Source organism: Ornithodoros turicata, chromosome 1 (genome assembly GCF_037126465.1).
Source record: "Ornithodoros turicata isolate Travis chromosome 1, ASM3712646v1, whole genome shotgun sequence".
In the NCBI taxonomy this organism is placed as follows: Eukaryota; Metazoa; Arthropoda; class Arachnida; order Ixodida; family Argasidae; genus Ornithodoros; species Ornithodoros turicata.
Genome location: NC_088201.1, coordinates 126,356,499 through 126,377,273, shown reverse-complemented (window position 1 = coordinate 126,377,273; position 20,775 = coordinate 126,356,499). Strand labels below are relative to the sequence as shown.

The 20,775-nt window shown below is 48.6% G+C and overlaps 1 protein-coding gene across 1 annotated transcript in view; it reads right to left on the bottom strand.

Moving 5' to 3' along the window:
• The window catches only part of LOC135368704 (bestrophin-4-like), a 74,329-nt gene that overhangs the window by 5,510 nt on the left and 48,044 nt on the right, over positions 1 to 20,775 (bottom strand). Inside the window, exons 12-13 of the mRNA XM_064602160.1 lie at positions 4,557 to 4,624; positions 4,413 to 4,499 (exon numbers count right to left, since the gene is read on the bottom strand). Of these exons, the coding sequence (XP_064458230.1) occupies positions 4,413 to 4,499; positions 4,557 to 4,624 (155 nt within the window). The remainder of the gene's footprint in view (positions 1 to 4,412; positions 4,500 to 4,556; positions 4,625 to 20,775) is intronic.

Below are 20,775 nucleotides of genomic sequence, written 5' to 3'. Positions count from 1 at the left end.
TTGCCCCTTTCATCAGAGTGTGGTGATTTTCTCAATCTTTGTATGGAATTCAATTTCAATCAACTTGTTAATGAACCAACAAGAGTAACATCAACCACTTCATCAACGCTTGATCTTGTGTTATCAACTCACCCCGATATTGTATCATCTCTTACTTGTTTAGATGGTCTGAGTGATCACAAAATCATTCATTTTACCATGAATTCCCATGCTGTGCGAGCTAGTAAGCGAAGGCAGTTAAAGTATTTTCGCGACTATGCTAAGGCTGATTACGATGCGATCAATGACGCACTGGGGGCCTTCCTTGATGGTCTTTGGGAAGGGTTTCAACAACGTTCGTTGCAAGCAAATTGGGACATGTTCAAATACGAAGTACAACGGCTTTCAAACGCCTATATTCCACTTCGTAGGGCTATCACTTCACCTCGCACACCATGGTATAGCAGAACCCTTAGTAGGCTACGGAACAAAATGAAACGTCTGTATAGGTCTGCCCGGTTGTCAAAATCTTGTTCCCGCTGGGCGGCTTACGTTGACGCTGAAACTCGGTACATAGCTGCTTTCAAGGATGCCAAGTCACGTTTCTTTCAGCAAACGTTGCCGAATATGCTTAATTCCAACCCGAAAATGTTCTGGAATACATTCAGGAACAAGGATGACCATGCGATCGAGTTACAGCAGCCCAGCGGTGAACCTGTCCCCTTGATTCAGTGTCCGGACTACCTTAATGAGGTTTTCACTAAAACATTTGCGAGCTCTGTTCCACAAGCGCCCGTTTCTTCCATGTATTTTAATTTCTCGCCTATGGATATGTTAATCATTAATGTGCCTGGCATTGCTAAAATCATCGAATCACTTAAACTTACCTCATCATGCGGTATTGATGGCATTAACAATAGGTTTCTTAAAAATACTAAAATGTACTCGGCTATCATCTTATCAAAGCTGTTTGAGCAATCCCTAATAAGCGGCGACTTACCACACGAGTGGAAGGTTGGCAGTGTGATTCCAGTCTTCAAATCAGGTAACAAACATCTGGCTACTAATTACCGGCCAATTTCTTTAACAAGTGTGCCTTGTAAAATCCTTGAGCACATTATCTTCAAATCTGTCATTGAGCACTTGGATTCACATCGCTTCTTCTCCCCACATCAGCATGGGTTCCGTAAAACATTTTCCTGTTCAACTCAACTCATATCACTTACACATGATCTCCACAGTGTTTTGGACCGTGGGTCTCAGGCGGACTGCATTTTTTTAGATTTCTCTAAGGCCTTTGATAAGGTCCCTCATTCACGCCTTCTTCTTAAGTTACGCAGTCTTAATATTGACCAGCAGGTACTGACATGGATTGAGTCCTTCCTGACTAATCGCACGCAATACGTAACTGCTAATGGTTTGGACTCTGATCTTCTTCCTGTAACATCGGGCGTACCCCAAGGCTCAGTCCTCGGCCCACTTCTTTTCTTAATATATATCAACGACCTCACAAACTGTGTTTCCTCACATGTCCGATTATTTGCTGACGATTGTGTAATCTACCGTGAAGTCAAATGCCCTTCTGACGTAGCTAACCTTCAATCTGACCTTTCGCAAATTTCTCTTTTGTGTCACCAATGGGGTATGGCGCTCAACCCTACGAAGTGTAAGCACATGTCCATCTCTCGGAAAGTACAACCTAACAATCGCTATTCTATAAATAACATCTATCTTCAGTCTGTTACCAGCTATAAATACCTTGGCGTACTACTATCACCTGACCTCTCATGGGACACCCATGTTGAATACATTTGCAACAATGCTAACCGTGCTCTTGGGTATATAAGAAGAAATTTCTACTTGGCCCCGGTGAACCTAAAGCTAACACTATATAAGACACTTGTGCGACCGAAACTCGAATACGCGTCAGCCGTCTGGGACCCAGTCCAATCATCATTAATTCATAAACTGGAAGCAGTGCAGAACCGCGCGGCCCGTTTCATCTTCTCGAACTACCACCGCACAGCCGGTGTTTCAGCTATGAAAGTCTCATTATCCTTACAGCCATTATCTTTACGCCGTAAAATTAGCCGTCTTTCTCTCTTCCATAGCATATACTTCCACAATCCCACTGTAAAGGATGACCTCCTCGCCGCTCCGCATTACTTTTCATCCCGCATTGACCATCAGCACAAAGTAGGGATACCTCACTGCAGGACTAGCGCTTTTTCAAACTCGTTTGTACCGAGAACAAGCATTGACTGGAATCACCTTCCATCTTCACTATTTTGTACCAACTCTGAAACATTCCATAGAATCATTATGGATCATTTGTAAAACCACTCCCCTCTGTAGTGCTTTGCCCTGAGGGTATTAATAAATAAATAAATAAATAAATTGTTTTGGTTGGGTCTGTGGTTATCTGTGGAGGACTTCTCATTTCTGTAAAAACAAGTGAGGTTCGCTTGGCAATTTTCGAAGTTCAATTGAAAAAAATAAATTTCCCGCAACTAAAAATTCTCTAAAGCTTTCCTCAATGGTGGCAAAAGTTTCCAGAATGTAATTGCCGAAAGTCCGACAATCCTCCGGCGAGTACGTAGCCAGTTAGAATTTTTTATCACCTTAGGTGAAACACCGTGCATATTGCGTGATACAGCTTATATTTAGATGTGCAAGTGGCCTTCCTAGAGCAAAAAGCTCCATAACCAACAGAATATGCACAAAGTACTTTGCACTTTGCCCTGGGATCGTTCTATGCGATGATGCTTACGATACTGCTACATCGCATGGATTACATTACTGACTAAACCCTAAATATTCGACATTTCGACATCAAATTACACCGGCTATAATCCTGCAAGCACATGACACAAAGGCTGTGATGCATGTACGCGCATGCGTGTTAGTAGCCCGTCAAAGCGCAAAGTACAATAAATAACAATCACCATTAAATTAACATCATTACCAATGCATCAAAAGTATCATCATAGTTACTTGATTTCCTCATACTTATCTTGATTCACATGGGAGGCAAAGGCAGTGAAATCAAAACTCGTCCTGTTCGCTTCTCTTGTCTCTGTGTTTTACTCATCGAGCTGAAGAATATGCCACCCTCTACACCAACTCGCTTGTATTTTACTACTTTGTTCAACTACGGCTTGATCACAGTCAAAACCCTTTCTAGCAGAGATATCGCATTCTTCAAATTCCTAACGTGCACAATGACCGAATACGTTTCGCCATTTTACTATATTTGTGTAACCAAATCAATCACGAAACCACATGTAACGTTTAGTAAGGCTGACTTAGCAACCCTCCTGCTGCGATACCTGTGCCCCTATTAGACTTACGACTATGAACTGATTTCCGTATGTTCGAATATACGGACTTGTCTCCTGATTCCTGATACGAATGGACGAGTCGGATATGGACCTGCCTCCTGGGCGGGTCCAGATGTCCGTAATGCAGACATTCAGTCAGGCCTACGGATCACGCTGGAACAAGTTTGAGTGCACGTATTAGTTATTCCCACTGGGCTTTAGTTTTCTTTTTTTTTTCTGCTCTTACAGACAGCCCACTTATGCCCCTGTCACAAATTGAGTGTCATTCCCAGCGAATGACGTTCGCGCTAAATGACATTCGTTCGGTGTCACACTGTGAAGCCGAATGGCAGTATACGCCAATGACATTCGCTTTTCCTGTCGCAATAATGTTTTTGTTTGCTTTTCCTCTCGCACCGACTGCGTACCCTCGCACTAGACAGGTAGCAAAAACAACAATGATAAACCGCTTGAGGTATCAAACACGAATCAAAAGTTGTAATCCAATATCTTATTACGAATTTAATAACACGAAAGAAGAAAGGCCTAACGCTGTCTTTCGGGGAAGTACTTCGTTCCCAGTCGCCATATTGCCAAGTGTGGTGCAGATAGGCTTTTTACTTGTCTTTACTTGTGATACTAGCGAGCTGTGCGTCATCGAAAACGCAACGATTTTGCGAAATAACGTAATGTTTCACTAGTTTCGACGCAAAGAAAGAAACATATATCAAACGTACCTGTATAATGCTTCATGCGTTCGACCCTGGTGTCTTGATTATCAACAGTGACATCGTTCGCGAATGACATGCTGTTTCTTCGTGCAGCTCGATGCAATACAAACGAATGACATTCGTTGAGACTGTCATTCGCTGGGAATGCAATTCAGTTTGCCATGAGACAGAGCAAGCTGCTTTGTGGAACAACAACTACACGCCACAGTGTTTTGCAATATCAGAAAACGAGAGGCCAGCGTTCTTCGTATCAACTGATCACAACTAATTACTATGGAAGACCAGCGTTATTCTTTTCTATACGATATCCGTAGCTATATAGGCTGCGTCTTTGCACAGTCTACTCCACCATTCGTTCGAGAGTCGTTTGAGAGCGACTTACAGCTGTGTGTTTACGCCGACGTTTCCGTCTTATCTTCACCTCCGGCGACTTGGAATCATCAATATCCGACAAATGGAAGATATCTTCCTGTGGGAACAAGGAGTGTATTTACGACCGACAGAAGGTTTTTGTCAGTGCTTGTACCGTTGGGCAGCGAGGGCTTGTGGGCGTCCAACCGTTGCTGTTCGGCTTCGCCAGTGACTGTGCAGAACCTGCGGGTATTGCAAAAATAATTGAGAACGATATAAGCAGGCAAGAGACACAACAGCAGATGAATCTAACGGAGCTGAGACAGTAGCAAGTGAATAGGACGATAGGCTGTTCGTGTGAAAAGTACACCTAAAATATTGGACTTGAGGAATGCTACACAGCAACCGTTATTTTCTGAAGCATAAGTCTAGGCTTGTAGACAACGACATAGACAACATACAAGGGTTGTTCAAGTCAAACCAGGACTTGCTGTCTCCTGAGTGTACAAATGGCCCGCGCTACTCCTTTTTCGTCATTTTCACACGGGACAGCCCTCCGCGTTCACCACGTGGTGGTCCAAAGTTTGTGCAAAGCAGAAGACACGTGCTGGACAAGATGGCCGACAACGAGGTGAGCGCGCACATCGAACAGCGAATTGTCATGAAGTTTCTCGTGAACGAAGACGCAAAGTCATCTGAAATTCACAGAAGACTTCAGGCTCAGTATGGCCGCGATACACTTAGCCGCAGTAAATCGTTTGAGTGGTGCAAATGGTTCCAAGGCGGCCGTACATCAGTGCAGGACGATCCTGGCCGAGGCTTCTCAGAGCCCAGTGTCAGAGTTCCTGAGAATATCCAATGTTTTGGTTTTCTGGGACAAAGCTGGCATTGTTCATGTTGATTTTCTGCCCAGTGGTACCACCATCAATAGTGCATATTACTGCAAGGTTGTCTGCGATGCGCGTAAGGTGCTGAAGCAAAAGCGGCCTCATCACCAAAGGAGTCCTCCTCCTACAGGACAATGTACGCCCGCATACCGCGCATCTCACGACACGCACCTTACAGGAATTTAACTGGGAGTTGCTGACACTCCCCGTTAGTTTGCATGATGCGGCAAACTGCAAAGGAAGTCGCCAAACTGTAGGCGGCGCCTATTATCGACGGAATGAGCAGCGATTTTCTTTTTTTCACGAATTCATTATTTAGTCTTTGTCCTAACCACCGTTTTTAACATTATGTGCTTGCATAATGTAAAAACCCCGAGGCTAGGGAACGCGAAGGGACCGACACAACACGAAGTCTCGTGTTCCCTAGTCTCGGAGTTTTTACATTATGCATCATCTTCACCAGCTCGCTTGCTTCCTAGCCATTTTTTTTAATTCTGTGCTTGTTTAACAAGGCAACGACGACATGGCTTCTCCGCATCGCTGGCGTGGTAACGAAGGCTCTGCCAAAGTTATATACAGGGGTTCTATTCTACCAGGGTACCACACTGTAATGAAATGTTGTTACAACCAGAAATAAATGTCAGATAGGTCCACGTGCTATTACATCGTCCTTTTTGCGATTGTGGCAACATATATATGAAAATGATCATTTGGTGCGTCCAGTGGTACAACTCCGTTGCAACTCGCGGTCACCGAGACCTAATACCACCTCAACCCCTTTAACGAGACGTATATTAAAGGGGCACAAAACAGGTCAACGAACATTTTCCAATTATTACGCCCAATGAAGGAACGTAGCTCACTATCTCCAAATATGAAATTCTTTTGCTAAATGGCTGACGATGCGCGACGTCAAAATGATGTGTCGCTATTGTCACCAGGACATCACAGGGTGGGACATGAGGGCGAAAGAGTGCAGTGAATATTCAGTCGGTTTGGAGCCATTATTTACTTTTTCGCGACAACAATTTTTGAAAACGTCCACCGTCGGCAACGTATCACAATGTATTTAAAAAAAGTGCGCTTCGTATACCTGTTTAGTGCCCCTTTAATGGGTTTGAGGTGAGGTCAGCCAGGTAAGTCGGCTTGCTATACGCCACATGACAGAGCCCTGCTGACCGGTTGTGGGATTGAGATAATCCCCGGTTCCGATCACATGATGGACACGAGGGGGCGTTTGCGGAAAACCAGATAAAAGGCATCGAGACTGATGCGGTGGGGCCTTTTTTGCTGTGGCGGTTGGGACGGCAAGTGCAGTGAGGTATGGAATAAACCTTGTTTGTTGTTTGAACCTTTTGCCTGCTGTGTCTTCCTCGGCGACGGAGCTGACGGACTGACAACCCGAGGTTGTGGAAACACGGGTTTTCCACAACTGGCGCCCAACGTTTGGGGTCACAGTTCGTCCGTTCGACAGCGGGGAAGACGCAGCACGCGTTGTTAATTTTTCCTTCGGTACGTTTTTTTTTTTCTTTTCTTTCATTCAGGACCCGCCGGTTTGTTTGTGTTCTTTTTCCGGGGTGTCATTTTTTTCTTTCTTTTCCTTTTTTGAGCTAGCGTTTTGTTTGACTGTGTTTTTGAGTGCTTCAGAGCTCCCACTCGGTGCCCGAGCCCCGGAGCCGATGCACAATTCGCCGCCAGGCAGATACAACCTCCGGAACAAGGGCCCTGTTCATCAGCAGTCCCGTTCAGAGTAGAGACTGGTTTCGGACAACTCGGCGCCTTCGGAGCCGAAAGGACCAGTCGAGGACAAAGGGGCATATGCAGTGCGTCCGTCCCAAGGTACGTTAACTACGGTACCTGCAGTGCCGCAGTTTGACTCCACTATAACGACAGAACTCTTGTCACGCATGACGGAGTTATGTTCGTTGGTGGCACGACGTCTTGATGCCGGGTCGGTTTCGCCGCCGCAGGCACAAGCGCCCCTGCGACTCAATTTACCGGTCCCTACCTTCTCAGGGTACACCGATAAAAAGTCGGTCGCAGACTTCTTGGATGACCTTACAGCCAATCAGACTGGTATGGGAATCTCAGATGAAGTCCTGACACAACGCATCCTGCAGGTTGCTTTGATCGGAGACGCCGCTCGCTGGCTTCGGCTACAGTCGAGGTTTACGTCCGTTCAGGACTTTCAGAAGCGGTTTACGAGCGAATTTCTTCCCCCGGATTACGAATATCGTATCCTTGAGGAGCTGCATAAGCGTACTCAGCATCCAGATGAGACCTTAGCAGAATTCGTCCGGGCCTTGCAAGACCTGTATAGCAGAGCTGAACCTACTGCTACAGAGGAGCAGCGTGTGATGCGGGCTATTCGTCAGTGTCATCCTCGCTACCGGCCCTATCTTCGAGCCCATCGCTTTAATAGCCTTGAAGCGCTGGCGCAAGAGGCTCGCACAATTGAAGGAGACCTCTTAGCGGAACTCGAGTATCGGCCCCCGCCGCCGCCTGAATTGGCGTTAGAACCGCGCTGTGCGTGGTCAGCGGGAGCAGCCTCGGTCGAGCGCCCACTTGCAGTGGGACTGGGTGAGCACAACCGCGATTATTATGCGGAGCCATCACGCCGAGAACCCGATCCCTTCCGTTATGAACAGAGGGCGATCCCCGCAGGAACGAGCCTTGGCAGACCCGTCCTGCCCCATAATCATGGGCAACCCGGCTATTTAGCTGGCGAAACCCCAAGGAGGCCGCAGGAGCAACGGCATGCTCCGCCTGCCGTCGGGACTGTCCGCACTTTCGTCGGGACTGTCCGCAGCAAAGACCAAACCCCCGTAATGTGCCAACGGGAAACGGTCGCAGCCGACGCCGGTAAACAATCGCTCAGCGACGTCGGCTATCTGCCGAAAGAGCGAACGAACGGTTACAATCCGTGACCCTGATAATTCAGAAGCTGGCTTTGCAAGCAGCAAGATAAAAGGAGACGCTTTAGCTCCTTTTGCTTTTTCTGTCCGAGATAACATCGAGGACAAGGAACCAAACATCACTGTTCGAATTTTGGGGAGAGATTACATCGCCCTTATCGACACGGGAGCTACAGTCTCCCTTATCGGCGATTGTGTTTACGAGCACTGCGCATCACGGAATGTGGAATTGCAATCCACAGATGTCACTCTACGTCTTGCTTCCAACGACGTGATTCCAGCACAAACTGGAGTTGTGCTCTGGCTTCGCTTTAATGGGAGACGACGAAAGCAGCGCTTCGTCCACCTTCCTGGCCTGGCAGTGCCCGTTATCCTGGGCAGGGACTTCATCATCCGGCAGAAATTTGTGCTGGACCTGCCCAATGGAGGATACGTCTACCACGGATCGTCAGGATTTTTTCCTTTCGCCGTGCCACAGGACAGCAGTTCAGCTAAGCAAGCTGCAGCAACGTCCGTCGAACCGTCCCCGCTCCCAACTGTCTTGGGGTCATTTCATGGTCCCGAGGAGGAGCGCCGTCAGCTTGAACAAGTACTGCGGCAGTTTGACCGTGTCTTCACGGAAAAACCCGGTAAGTCGTCTGTGTTACAGCATAGCATAGACACAGGTAACGCTAGGCCCTGGCGTTGTAATCCGAGACCATTGAGTGTGCATAAGCGTGCTTTGTTAGACGTTGCCCTTGATGAAATGCTCCAAACCGGTGCAGTTCAAAGGTCCCAGAGCCCTTGGGCGTTTCCTGTCGTCCTGGCTCCGAAACGTGATGGTACGGCTAGGTTATGCATCGACTACCGTCGACTTAACGCAGTAACTGTAAGGGACTCTTACCCCTTTCCGTCCATCGAGTCTATTATGTATTCCCTGGGCAACGCTACAGTGTTTTCAACGCTTGATTGTAGTAGAGGGTTTTTGCAAATCCAAGTTGCCCCAGAGGATGTCCCGAAAACAGCCTTTACCTGTCATAGGGGTTTGTTTGAGTTTGTACGGATGCCTTTCGGTCTGTCTAACTCTCCCGCCAGTTTCCAACGGCTAATGGATACCGTATTGGGAGATGCGAAGTATAACTTCGCGATGGCGTACATGGATGATGTCGTAGTGTTTTCCAGAAACTTCCAGGAACACTTGGAACACCTGTCAATCGTCCTTGCAAGGATGAAGCAGGCGGGGCTAACCATCAACCCCCGCAAGGTGCAGCTGGCATCGCCTAGGATCAGCCTTCTCGGCTTCATGGTGGACGGAGGAACCATCAGTCCTAGCGATGACAAGCTAAAGGCGATCATGGAGTATCCGGTTACCGGTAACGTAAAAGCCTTGCAGCGTTTCTTGGGTATGGTTGGTTTCTACAGACAATTCATTCCTAATTGCGCTGAGTTAGCGCAGCCGCTTAACCGGTTGTTGCGCAACGATACACCCTGGCAGTGGGGAGAGGAGCACGAACGATCATTTCGAGCTCTTTCTCACGCGATCGCTAATACTGCCAGGCTATATTTGCCTGACCTGAACAAACCGTTTGTAGTGCAAACAGATGCTAGCGATTGTGGGGTTGGCGCAGTTCTCTTGCAGGAGCATGACGCTATTCTCTGTCCAGTGGCTTTTGCAAGTCGCACGCTGAATCCCGCAGAACGGAATTACTCCGTCACGGGAAAGGAGTGCTTGGCGATCATCTTCGCTCTCAGGAAGTTTGATCTGTACCTGGACGGCACCACTTTCATTGTCCAGACTGACCACCAGGCACTTTCTTGGCTGCAGCGGCTCCACAACCCATCTGGACGTCTTGCCAGGTGGGCCCTGATGCTACAAGGCTACTCCTTCAACGTGGAGTACAGGCGGGGCTCGACGAACGTGGTAGCAGACGCGCTTTCCCGTGCGCCTCTACCGGAGGGGGGAGAGGAAGGCACCGAGGCGCCTTCCCAGCTCCTGGCAGCAGCACAAGTGGCACGAGACGTATCTTCGTCTTGGGGCACGGTCGTGAGCAGAGAGCAGCTCCTAGACGCTCAGAGAGCGGACGGCCTTTGTCAGCGGGTGTCTCAATGGTTAGCTGAGCAGGACTCGGCAGGCACCGGAACGACTGACGGACGGCACGACTCCTATCTGCTGGGCGAGGATGGCATCCTGTTCAGATACATACCCCAGGCGGATGACGATGACGGCTCATCCCCATTCAGAGTCGTGGTGCCACGGAAGTTGCGTAAGTCTTTCATACGTTACTTTCATGATTCGGCCTTGGCAGGTCACAGCAGTGGCAGGAAAACTTATGAAAAGTTATGTCGTGTTGCGACATGGCCAGGAATGAGGCAGGATGTAACAAAGTATGTTCGTACTTGTCCCGTATGCCAGAGAGCAAAACCTCGTGGTGGTTTACCCCCTGGGCGCTTACAGCCTATTCAGAGTAATAGGCCCTGGCAGATAGTTGCTTGTGATGTGATGGGACCGTTTCCACGTAGTCCTAGAGGTAACCAGTATTTGTTTGTGGTTACTGATCATTTCACGAAATGGGTTGAGCTGTTTCCTCTCAGGACGCTGACTTCCCAGAGAGTGTGGGAAAGACTACTCGACACTTTTTGCCGGTTCGGGTTTCCTGCTCAGCTCATCACAGATAACGCTACCTACTTTACAAGTAAGATGTTCTCAGATTCTTGCGCTGTCTTAGGCATTCGGCACAAGAAGACTTCCCCATATCACCCTCAGGCTAACATTACCGAACGTGTTAATCGGAACCTGAAAATGATGTTGGTTGCTTTTACTAGTCAGCACCACCGTGATTGGGATCTTCGCCTTGCTGAACTGGCGTTCGCTACACGGACAACAGTAAACAGATCCACAGGCTTCACCCCGGCGTTCCTGAACTTGGGACGAGAGGCCCCTTTTCCAGTGGAGAATGCTCTGGGCCTCCGGGATGGTGCTACCCGGCCTCCTTATTCAAGGTTTGCTGAGGACCTCCGGAGTCGACTGGACGATGCAGCCCGGACGGCTCGGGAGAACCTGGACGTCGCAACGTTGGACCAGGCTCGCCAGTACAACCGTGGACGTCGGAACCTCACCTACAGCGTCGGTGACCTCGTCCTTCGACGGACTCACCCGCTAAGTGATGCGTCACGAGGCTTTGCAGCTTCACTCGCAGATAGGTGGGATGGCCCCTTCGAGGTAAGTGCGTGCTCCTCCGGCCTCACTTACAGGCTTCGTCGTTATGACACGGGCGAAGAAACTGGGCCAGTACATATCTCGGACCTGAAGACTTACCACCTCCGAGACCCCGAGAGTGAAGAAGCAGACTGTCAGCTTCCTCCTCAAGACCTGGACCAGGATCCCGTTCCCGGACCGTCCAGGCGCTACAGTTTGCGTCCCCGCAGGCGGCGCATGTAGCTGTCACTATCTCCATCGCTAAACTTAGTGCTTGAGACTTAGTGTATAGTGCCTTGTTCGTGTGATTACCGTTTCTCCCACGACAGGTTTTCGGGGGCCTTTTCAGACCCTTGCCGTTAGGAGATGCCTCCTGACTGTTCCGTCTTTTTTTCGCTCTTTTTTCAGTTATGGCTCCTCAACCAAAGCAACAAGGAACGGCCGTCCGTTCTGGTCAACAGCAACACCGCCAACCTGGGAGTTGCCGAAATTCGCGGGTCGCCAGACCGCCTCCTCCCCCCAGACGCCCCTCCGTCGCAACGTGGACAGTTGTCGCTTTCAACCGGCCTGTTTCTTGGGCTTCCAGGGCCCGCTGGTCGAGCCAACCCAGACCACTCCGTGGAGATGACTCCGACCAAGTCCCTCCTCCGTCATCCCGTTTCCAGACATTCCAGTCGCTACAGTTTGCGTCCCCGCAGGCGGCGCACGTAGCTGCCACTATCCTAGTCGCTAAATCCTAGTGCTCTTGAATAGTTGGTCTTTCTTAGTGTGATTTCTGTTTCGCAGTCTTCAACTATAATCTTCTGGGGGAGAATCTTTTCAGGCTCCCGCGGTTTGAAATAGCTTTCTTACCGTATTCCCCATTTCTATCCTCGCAGACTACGATGCCTCCTCGTGGGAAGAGTCGACTCATGACGCAGCCGGGCACTGCGCGAACCGCATCTCAGTCTTGTGGACCCTCCGGCTTGACCTGCTCTGCACCCGGGCCAACGCACTCTCCAGATCGACGAGCCGTAGCTACCTGGACCGTTATCTCGGCTGGACGACCCGTCAGTTGGGCATCCCGGTCGAAATGGTCCTCCCAGCCCCGTCCCCTAAGAGGAGAAGACCCGACCAAAGTGCCTGCCCCGTTGAAGGGCTCAACTCTGAGCGACCGCCACCCCTGTGACCCCCCGATCCCGCACTCCGACGAGGAACTCAAGCTCCTCTGCCCTCTCTGTGGGGTGCCAGAACTTCATCGGCGAACCCATCGCCAGGGCTCACTCCACAGGGAAAAAACAGAGGCTGCTCGTACCTCCGGGGATGTCAGTGCTGCATTGGCCACCCTTCGTCGACATCGGCCGAACCTGCTGAAGGAAACTGAAACGGTCGCCCCCTCAAGACATGGAGCCCCGACAGACGACTACCCGGACGATGTCATCCTCGACATGTCGGACAGTATGGTGTAAACTTTGAGGGTGGGGGAGTGTGGGATTGAGATAATCCCCGGTTCCGATCACATGATGGACACGAGGGGGCGTATGCGGAAAACCAGATAAAAGGCATCGAGACTGATGCGGTGGGGCCTTTTTTGCTGTGGCGGTTGGGACGGCAAGTGCAGTAAGGTATGGAATAAACCTTGTTTGTTGTTTGAACCTTTTGCCTGCTGTGTCTTCCTCGGCGACGGAGCTGACGGACTGACAACCCGAGGTTGTGGAAACACGGGTTTTCCACACGGTTTAAGCGCAGCTGTGAGAGGACGCAAGGATCCGCCCTCGATCTCTGTTCATCTACCTTGGAGCTACTGGTCTTTCTGAACAATAGCCAGCCACAGTATTTCATGTTTGCGTGGGTTCTTATGAAAATGTGGAGTAATTACAACATACGGCTTGTCTGTTTTTGTTCAATACAGTATTTCAATACAGTTTTAAAAAGTATGAGAGCAGTACAGATGCTGTTTTGCAGATGGACGGTCAGGTGGACGCTCATTGCGAGGTTGTACAAGCTATCAGATGAGTAATTGTCTAAAATTCATTAATAGAGTATGAATTACACGTTTGCGGACACATGCTAGATTGCAACACTAAAGGTAGTCATTGCTTAAAATTGGAACATTTTTAATGTTTCTGAAACGAGCATCCCTCCTTATGCGCCTCAAGGACAACTCCTATTGTCCCAGGGTCAATATCTGTGGAGCTGAATGCAATCGGTGCTTATCTATCTAGGCTTATCTGATTGCCTAATAAAGAGCTTAGCGACCTGGAATGTACAGCACGTAGAGAATCCCTTCTGGCCCCACTCCTTCCTGCTGTCCTCTCTCCATCTGTCCACGTCTGTACGCCGCTCATAGCCACAGTTGCTTCGCGGCGCTAACACGGAACCTTAAAAAAATGTAGAGAATGTATCAGAGCCGTGGAGGAGCCTGCTTTGAAGTGCATAATTTGACGTCACACGACGGACGGCGGAAAGGTCAGCGCCGCCATTTTGCGACAGAGCTGCCGCATTAAAATCTTGCGGTGCCACCACATCTTTCGTGTCATTCCGGCCAAGTGTGCGGAGAGATAACAGGCCTGACGTCACGATGAACCCCGAACTACGAGCGGTAAAAGTGAAAGAATGGCCAAAATCTCCCCATAAACTGTTCCAGACGGTACGAAGAGAGGTTGTCATCTGGCGGGAGAGCAGTTTTCGGACAAACTGCATGGATTCCACGTGAACATATTGTGCGATGCATATGTCAGTGTACGCGCTACAAACGAAAACCACTTTATTTAAATGATGGTGAGTGGGAATGTAAAGCGAACTATAACCATCATGTTTTAAAATAGCACAGCAGTCATTTTTAACACCTTGTTTTCTTCCTATCACACCACAGTGTCATAATTATCGTATGAATTGAATTTAAAGTACGTCCCAAAAAGCGACTGTGGAGCTCAACAGTCGTGAGAGAGAGGCGGTGAAAGAGCAACAGCGGTGGAGAGCAGTACCAGCGTGTGATCTGCCTGGGACCTCACGCTGCAGGTCACGCTACAGGGGACACGCTCGCTGATTGTTCCAGAGAAATGCTGTCTTCTACTCATGTCGTCTGCTACTTGGCTGTTCCGGGTTCTGAAAAAGCATTGCTCCTGGCTTGGTCATGATTCGGCAGCTCCTTCTATCCCCAATTTTCAGGGTGAACTGGCCAAACTGGCTTACGGCGGCAAAGGGACAGGGCGCTGACCCCCTCTGACCAGCGAACAAAAATGAGTTGACCCTGTAACGTCATCTGTGACGTGGCATCATGCATTCTCCTCCTCGTTATACCCCAAATGGCGAGTTAAGGTTTTTGTGTGAGTATTTTGTTTTTCTTCTGGGAAACAGATTGCGCACATCAAAACCTCTCGCGCTATTCGGTAAAACGACGGGCACACTTTCATCAGACGTCCTAATCTGATTTTTTTTTTGGAGGGCCCTTTGTACTCCTTTAAGATACCATCATGTAGAATTTGGCTGTGTGATGACACATATATTCCCCTCCCTCGGAAGACGCGCCCCGGGACACCCCTGAATATATAGAGCATTTTAGTACGTCGGAATCTGTCAACGACAACAGTTCCGCAAACATGATAAGCCAATCACCCTCTTTCTTTGGAGCCAGTGACCTCACATTGCTAAGCGCCTATTTGATAACTCTTTTTATCGTACTGTTCTCGTAGAATCCACCCCAGGCAGTAAAGTTTGCTACTGTGTATAGTAGACAGTCAACGGCATACACTGTCCACGCGCAATGAAAAGCAGGTTTTTTCGAAATGACATGGTAGAAAGCGCACAAAAACACGGACTAGAAGATGACGACAATACCAGCTGTTTTTTCGAAGTCACACGTATAAAGGAGATAGTATGCCTCATGAGTTCCGATCACCGATGATTGAATGTACCAGAGGGCCAGATGTGCTGCGAAGCTTCTCAACCCCTAGCTTCACCTCCGGGAGTTGCAGCTACAAATGAAGGCTGCTTCTCAACCTTCGCCGAACTTCTTCCAGTAGAGGCAGGAGCAGTAATCGTGCCGAGACCGGTACGGGAGCGGTCGAACGGTGTCGCGGAAGGGTTGTGCTGGTGATCCGTTGCACAGGTGTAGGGACTCGTAGGGTTGGATGTCTTACAGGGTTCCATGCTTGGCAGCATGCATCGAAGCTGGTGCGAAGTTTGGAATAGTGGTGGTGGAAGTGTAGCAATTCACTGAACTGAAGTGTTTATTGTCCAGGTCACCAAATGTAGAGGGGATGGCGTTTTTCTACTTTAGTCCTCATCGGCAATGATGGAGTGTCTCGGATGTACTGGGGAGCGTCTCCATCCGTGGCTTCACTCAAGGGGTTTGCTAATAGAACTGAAACTTCTTCGCATGTGCCCGTAGTTCGGCGATTTCATCTTTGTCCACGAGCCGGCACACATGTATGCCCAGCGCGCGCGCGTCGCGAAATGGCTGCGAAAAATCTCCATGGGTTTTGGCCTTTAAAGGGAGACACCGCAGCAAAAACGTGTTGAAGCAACAGTGTGTCATCAATCCGTACTGTATGATATTTCAGTGAATACAGTTTCTCATCTCCAAGTGGCACAGATAATTAGAAAATAAATGTTTTCCTTTGAGTGATTAGACGCTCCTACACAGAAAAGCAGTTAAGCAACAATGGACTTCACCTCACAGGTATTCCTCGCGTACGGCTATCTGTATACCGGTGACGTCACGCATGGTACAGGAGGTAGGTGAGGGAACCTTCAGAAGTTTAGGTTTCGTTTTGAGCTTCCCAGCTCTTTTGGCGATTAACGAGTCCCAGACATCCAAACCAACTTTATTTCTCATTCGGGGAGAATATATCGAACTTATTTACACAGCCGTTGTAATAGTTTGGGATTGTCCCGGAGTCTCGCTTTAAAGAGTGTCTGCCTCCAAATGTGCAATCTCCCTATTTGTTCGCCAATGTTCAATTAAAAACCTGAGTAGTCAATGTTAGGCAGTCATGTTGTTGTAACCTACCCTCTCGCAAACAAAGACCGCCTGGTCGTATATTGCACTTGCAATAAAATGCAATAGTGCTGCCACTGTCAGAGCTTTTTTTCTAAAAAAATGTATCGAATAGAAACAAACATCCTGTACATCAGTATTAACGTAATAGGACAAATGTTCTCCGAATCACGATTTAAAAAATGATCGTTTCTCCAGCTTCGGCTGATTGATTGGTAAAAGAAAAAAATGAAGATGGCGGGCAATATTCCGTTGTGAATATACGTATTATGAAACACAATAGGAGATGTCAGTCACAACTCCTTCTTGATAGCGCTCATTATATGTAAAACAAGTAAAGGGAAAGGAGGGAGGAGGAGAAAGAACGCCAGCTTCCGTTTTATCGTTTACATTGTTTACAAGTATGAATAACATCCTGGCTATGTTTTCCATCCCTTTGTGTTGGTCATATGGATGATTGTTCGTTGCTCTGAGTATGAAATGTTACACTGCCAGTATTACCTGAGATATATCTAGTAGTTGCCCATTCCGAGTCATTTCCACACCTTGAAGCCACATCTATGCTTTCCAGTGGGGTTGTTTCAGACGCAAAAGTTCCGGACCTCGTGGCAGATTTCAAAACATTCGAATTTGACACAGAAAATATAAATTTGGATTCAAATTAGGGCTTGATTTAGATTGGAAGTGTTGTTCTCAGCAAAGCGGGCATTTGATTGGAGTCACTATATATATTTTGTTTATTTTTTTCACTGGAAATACCAATTTCCTCAATAAGAAACGGAATCTCTTCTCGTTCCTGGACAACGGCGTACGATTACACATAGTAAATTGTTGCATTCAGTTTCTATTGGGGTCAATTTCAATCAAATAACCTATTTATGAGGGTTATGGTAGTTACAGAATTGCAATGCCTTCTCCAATGAAGTGACTTTCAAATTTATTCTGTAACGCAAATGTAGAAATCTGATCAATGAGACTTCCAATTAAGGATAATCAGAAGCACGGCCCCTTAAATTATATGTGTTTTTTTACGTATAACTATACTTAATATAACGTGTACTATGACGCGTCTCCTGGAAGGAAGCTCTCCCGCGGACCAATATCACGTAAAGTGATGATATGGTGACCTGTACAGGGTTTGCCATATTTATTCGTAACACGCGAACGTGTGGCCTGCGTATACGTCTGCGCAGCGAAGCGGGAACGCGTCGTCATCGCGATCATGCCATCATTCCGCAGAGGTGCCTCCTTCCGGCACGTCTAGGTTACTTTTTGCAGCTGAGTGTCTCACCTATTCCTATTAGCTGCGCCAGAAGCGAGCTACAGAATGCGCGGAGGTTTGGTGCGGACAAGAGGTGGACCAGCTCCGGTGGCGCAGCGGTAACGCGTGCGCTTGGAGACTGGGAGGTCCGCGGTTCGAATCCGCGGGCCGGCTGTGCCGTCTGGGGTTTTTCCTGAGTTTCCCTCAGATGTGTAATAGGCGTATGCCGGCACAGTTCCCCTGAAGTCGGCCCATGGACGCAGCTATCCTCCCCCCGAGCGGATTCCGCTCGGTCTTCCACTTCACCCTTTCCTCTCCTCCTCTCCACCACCTTTCCCTTCCCGAGAAACATGCCGCCTAATCAGGCAGGCAGACCTCTCGGGTTCCTCCCAACGACACCCCTCCTCCTCCCTCCGACAAGAGGTAGGAGCCAGGGAGATACGCTGCTGTTATCAACAAAGAGACTATGATGAAGCTCTGTCGGGTGTATCTAAGGTGCAACTTGTTGCGCGCGCAACGACTCGTAATGTGCGCATTCTATACGGGGTCTTTCACCTAAGGTGATAAAAAGTTCTGACTGGAGACGTACCCGCCGGAGGATTGTGGGACCTTCGGCAACGACATTCTGGAATCTTTTGCGGCCATTGAGGCGGGCTTTGGACAGTTTTTAATTGCGGATATTTATTTTTCAATTAAACATTGAAAATTGTCAAGCCAGCCTCTTTTTTTATTCAGAAATATAAAGTCCTCCACGGATAACCGCAGACTCGCAAAAACTATGCACGGTATCGCAACAGAAATAGCCGGAAAAAAGAAAGTGAAAACTCCGCTTTATCCCCGCCTGCTTGATTGTTACAAGGAAGCGCACGGGAATGTGCTTCGGAAAGAGAAAGTTTGCCCACCTTCGTTTGTTTTGCCTTGTTTGTGATAAGACGGTTGTTTTGCTTTTTTGTGATAAGAGGGGGAGGAATATGTTTATTAACAAAAAAAGAAAGGAAAGGTCAGCCAGACGGAGGTCGGCTTGCTATTCCAAAAAAAAGGTAAATGGGGAAGAAAAAGAGGAAAAGGAAAAGAAGAAAAGAGAAGGAAAGGGAAAGAAGAGAAGAAAAGGAAAAGACAAAGAAGAAAAGAAAGGAAAAGGAAAAAAGAAAAGAAAAGGGGAAGGCACAGAGGAGAAGACAAGGAAGAGACAAAGAAGAAATGAAAGAAAAAGACAAAGAGCAAAAGAAAGGGAAAGGAAGAACACAAAACTACAACTGAAAAGTCACACACACGGTCACACAATCGCAAAGCGTTGACAAGGTTCGAAGCGTGGAGAAAGCGGAGGAGCGCAGTGGTGACTGCCCACTGGGTCGACTGACGAACGGGACCCAGGAAGGTAATCAGTGTCATAGTACCGTAGCCAAGTAGGGATAGACGACGACACAGGGCCTCACGGTGCAGAAGGTGTTGCCGGCAGTGCAGGATGCAGTGGGGCATATCACCCACCACGCCACAGCTAGTGCAGAGGGGACTGCTAGACTGACCCATTTTGAACAGTTGCACCGGTGTACGGGCTACGTTTAGACGGAGACGGTGCAGGAGCGATTCCTCGTGACGAATGCAGCGACACGTAATAAAGATGTCCATTGCGGGATCTAGTGATTGCAGGTGACTGTTGTATGAGGCAGCCTCAGCTCTGAACGCTTGGGCCCGAGCAGCACACCGGCGGCGTATAGACGTACGACCAGCAGAAACAGTAAGGGGACGATGTACCGTAGCATGAGTCATAACTTGTGCAGCACGTCGTGCAGCCGCATCTGCCCGTGAATTAACGTAAGGCCCACATGACCGGGAATCCATTGCAGAGAAAGAGCGTGACCACTTGCACAGAGCCAATTGTATGCCTGGATGATCATGCTGGACAGGTCATGTATGATGGTGGGGTGGGAAGACAGCAAAAGGAGGAGGAACGCCCTGCTGTCAGTGAGGACAACCCAGGACTTCACAGGTGGCAGGCCAGTAATGTACTCTAGGGCTGCGAAGATGGCATACAGTTCCGCCTCAGTAGAGGACACAGTATATGGCAACGTGTAGGCTTGTTCGTGGTCCGTATCTATGACGTAACTGGCTGCCCCTGACGTGTCACGTGTTACAAATGCATCTGTGAAGATTTGACGACATCAAGTGTAGGTGGAGTTGATATGTGCCAAGGAGAGCTGATGGGCAACTACTGGAGGAGCTTAGTGTTTTCGAGGAAGGTCCGGGATTGCAGGTTGAATGACGGGGCGTTCAAGAGTCAACATAGCTGGCGCAAAGAAGCGAGTAAATGTCGTGGGCGGGAGATGATCCCTTAGGCGGGCAATCGCAGTACCGAAGGCGGAAGCAAGGCAGCTTTCTGCAATCTGACAAAGGGGATGGGAAGGGTGGGTCAGACAGCGGGCGTATACGCGCAGGGTGGTTGAGTCTCGTAGAGTAGGAATAGGGTGTTCTCTAGCTTCTGCGACGACGGAGTAGGTCTTTGTTGTCCGAGGGACCCCTAGGCAGACACGGAGGCTGCGGGCTTGAAGGTTGAGAAGCTCTCGGTCTTGGGTGGGACTGATTCCATGGACGATAGGGAGACTATACCGTAGCGTGCCCAAGAGAAGAGACATATGGACTCGGTGGAGGTCACGGCAGGAGGGGACCCAGGACGCACCTGCGACACGCTTACGGACGTTAACCAGGCTTGAAGCTTTGGCTACAAGTGTCTTCACGTGAGGAGACCATGTCAAGCCATGGTCAACGGTAAAATCCAAGTAACGGCAGGCTGAGACAAATGTGATGGTCGACCCAGCAAGGGATAATGGGTACTTGTGAAAGGACGGCATTGAAAACGTCATGGCAAAGGCCACTGATAACAGCGTCGTCACCAACGTCAAGGTCAAAGTGGAGGAAAGAAAGGTAATACAAGAGGCGGTAACACTTCCTCCTCTTCCCGCACCTTCCTTGCGCTCTTCTTTGCGACAATCACGCAAGCGGGGCTAAAACGGAATTTTTACTAATTGCTTTCACTATTTCTGTTATGATACTGTGCATAGTTTTTGTTGGAACTGCGGTTATCCGTGGGGGACTTCATATTTCTGTAAAAGAAAAGTGAGGTTCGCTTGGCAATTTTCAAAGTTCAATTCAACAAAATAAATCTTCCTTCATTAAA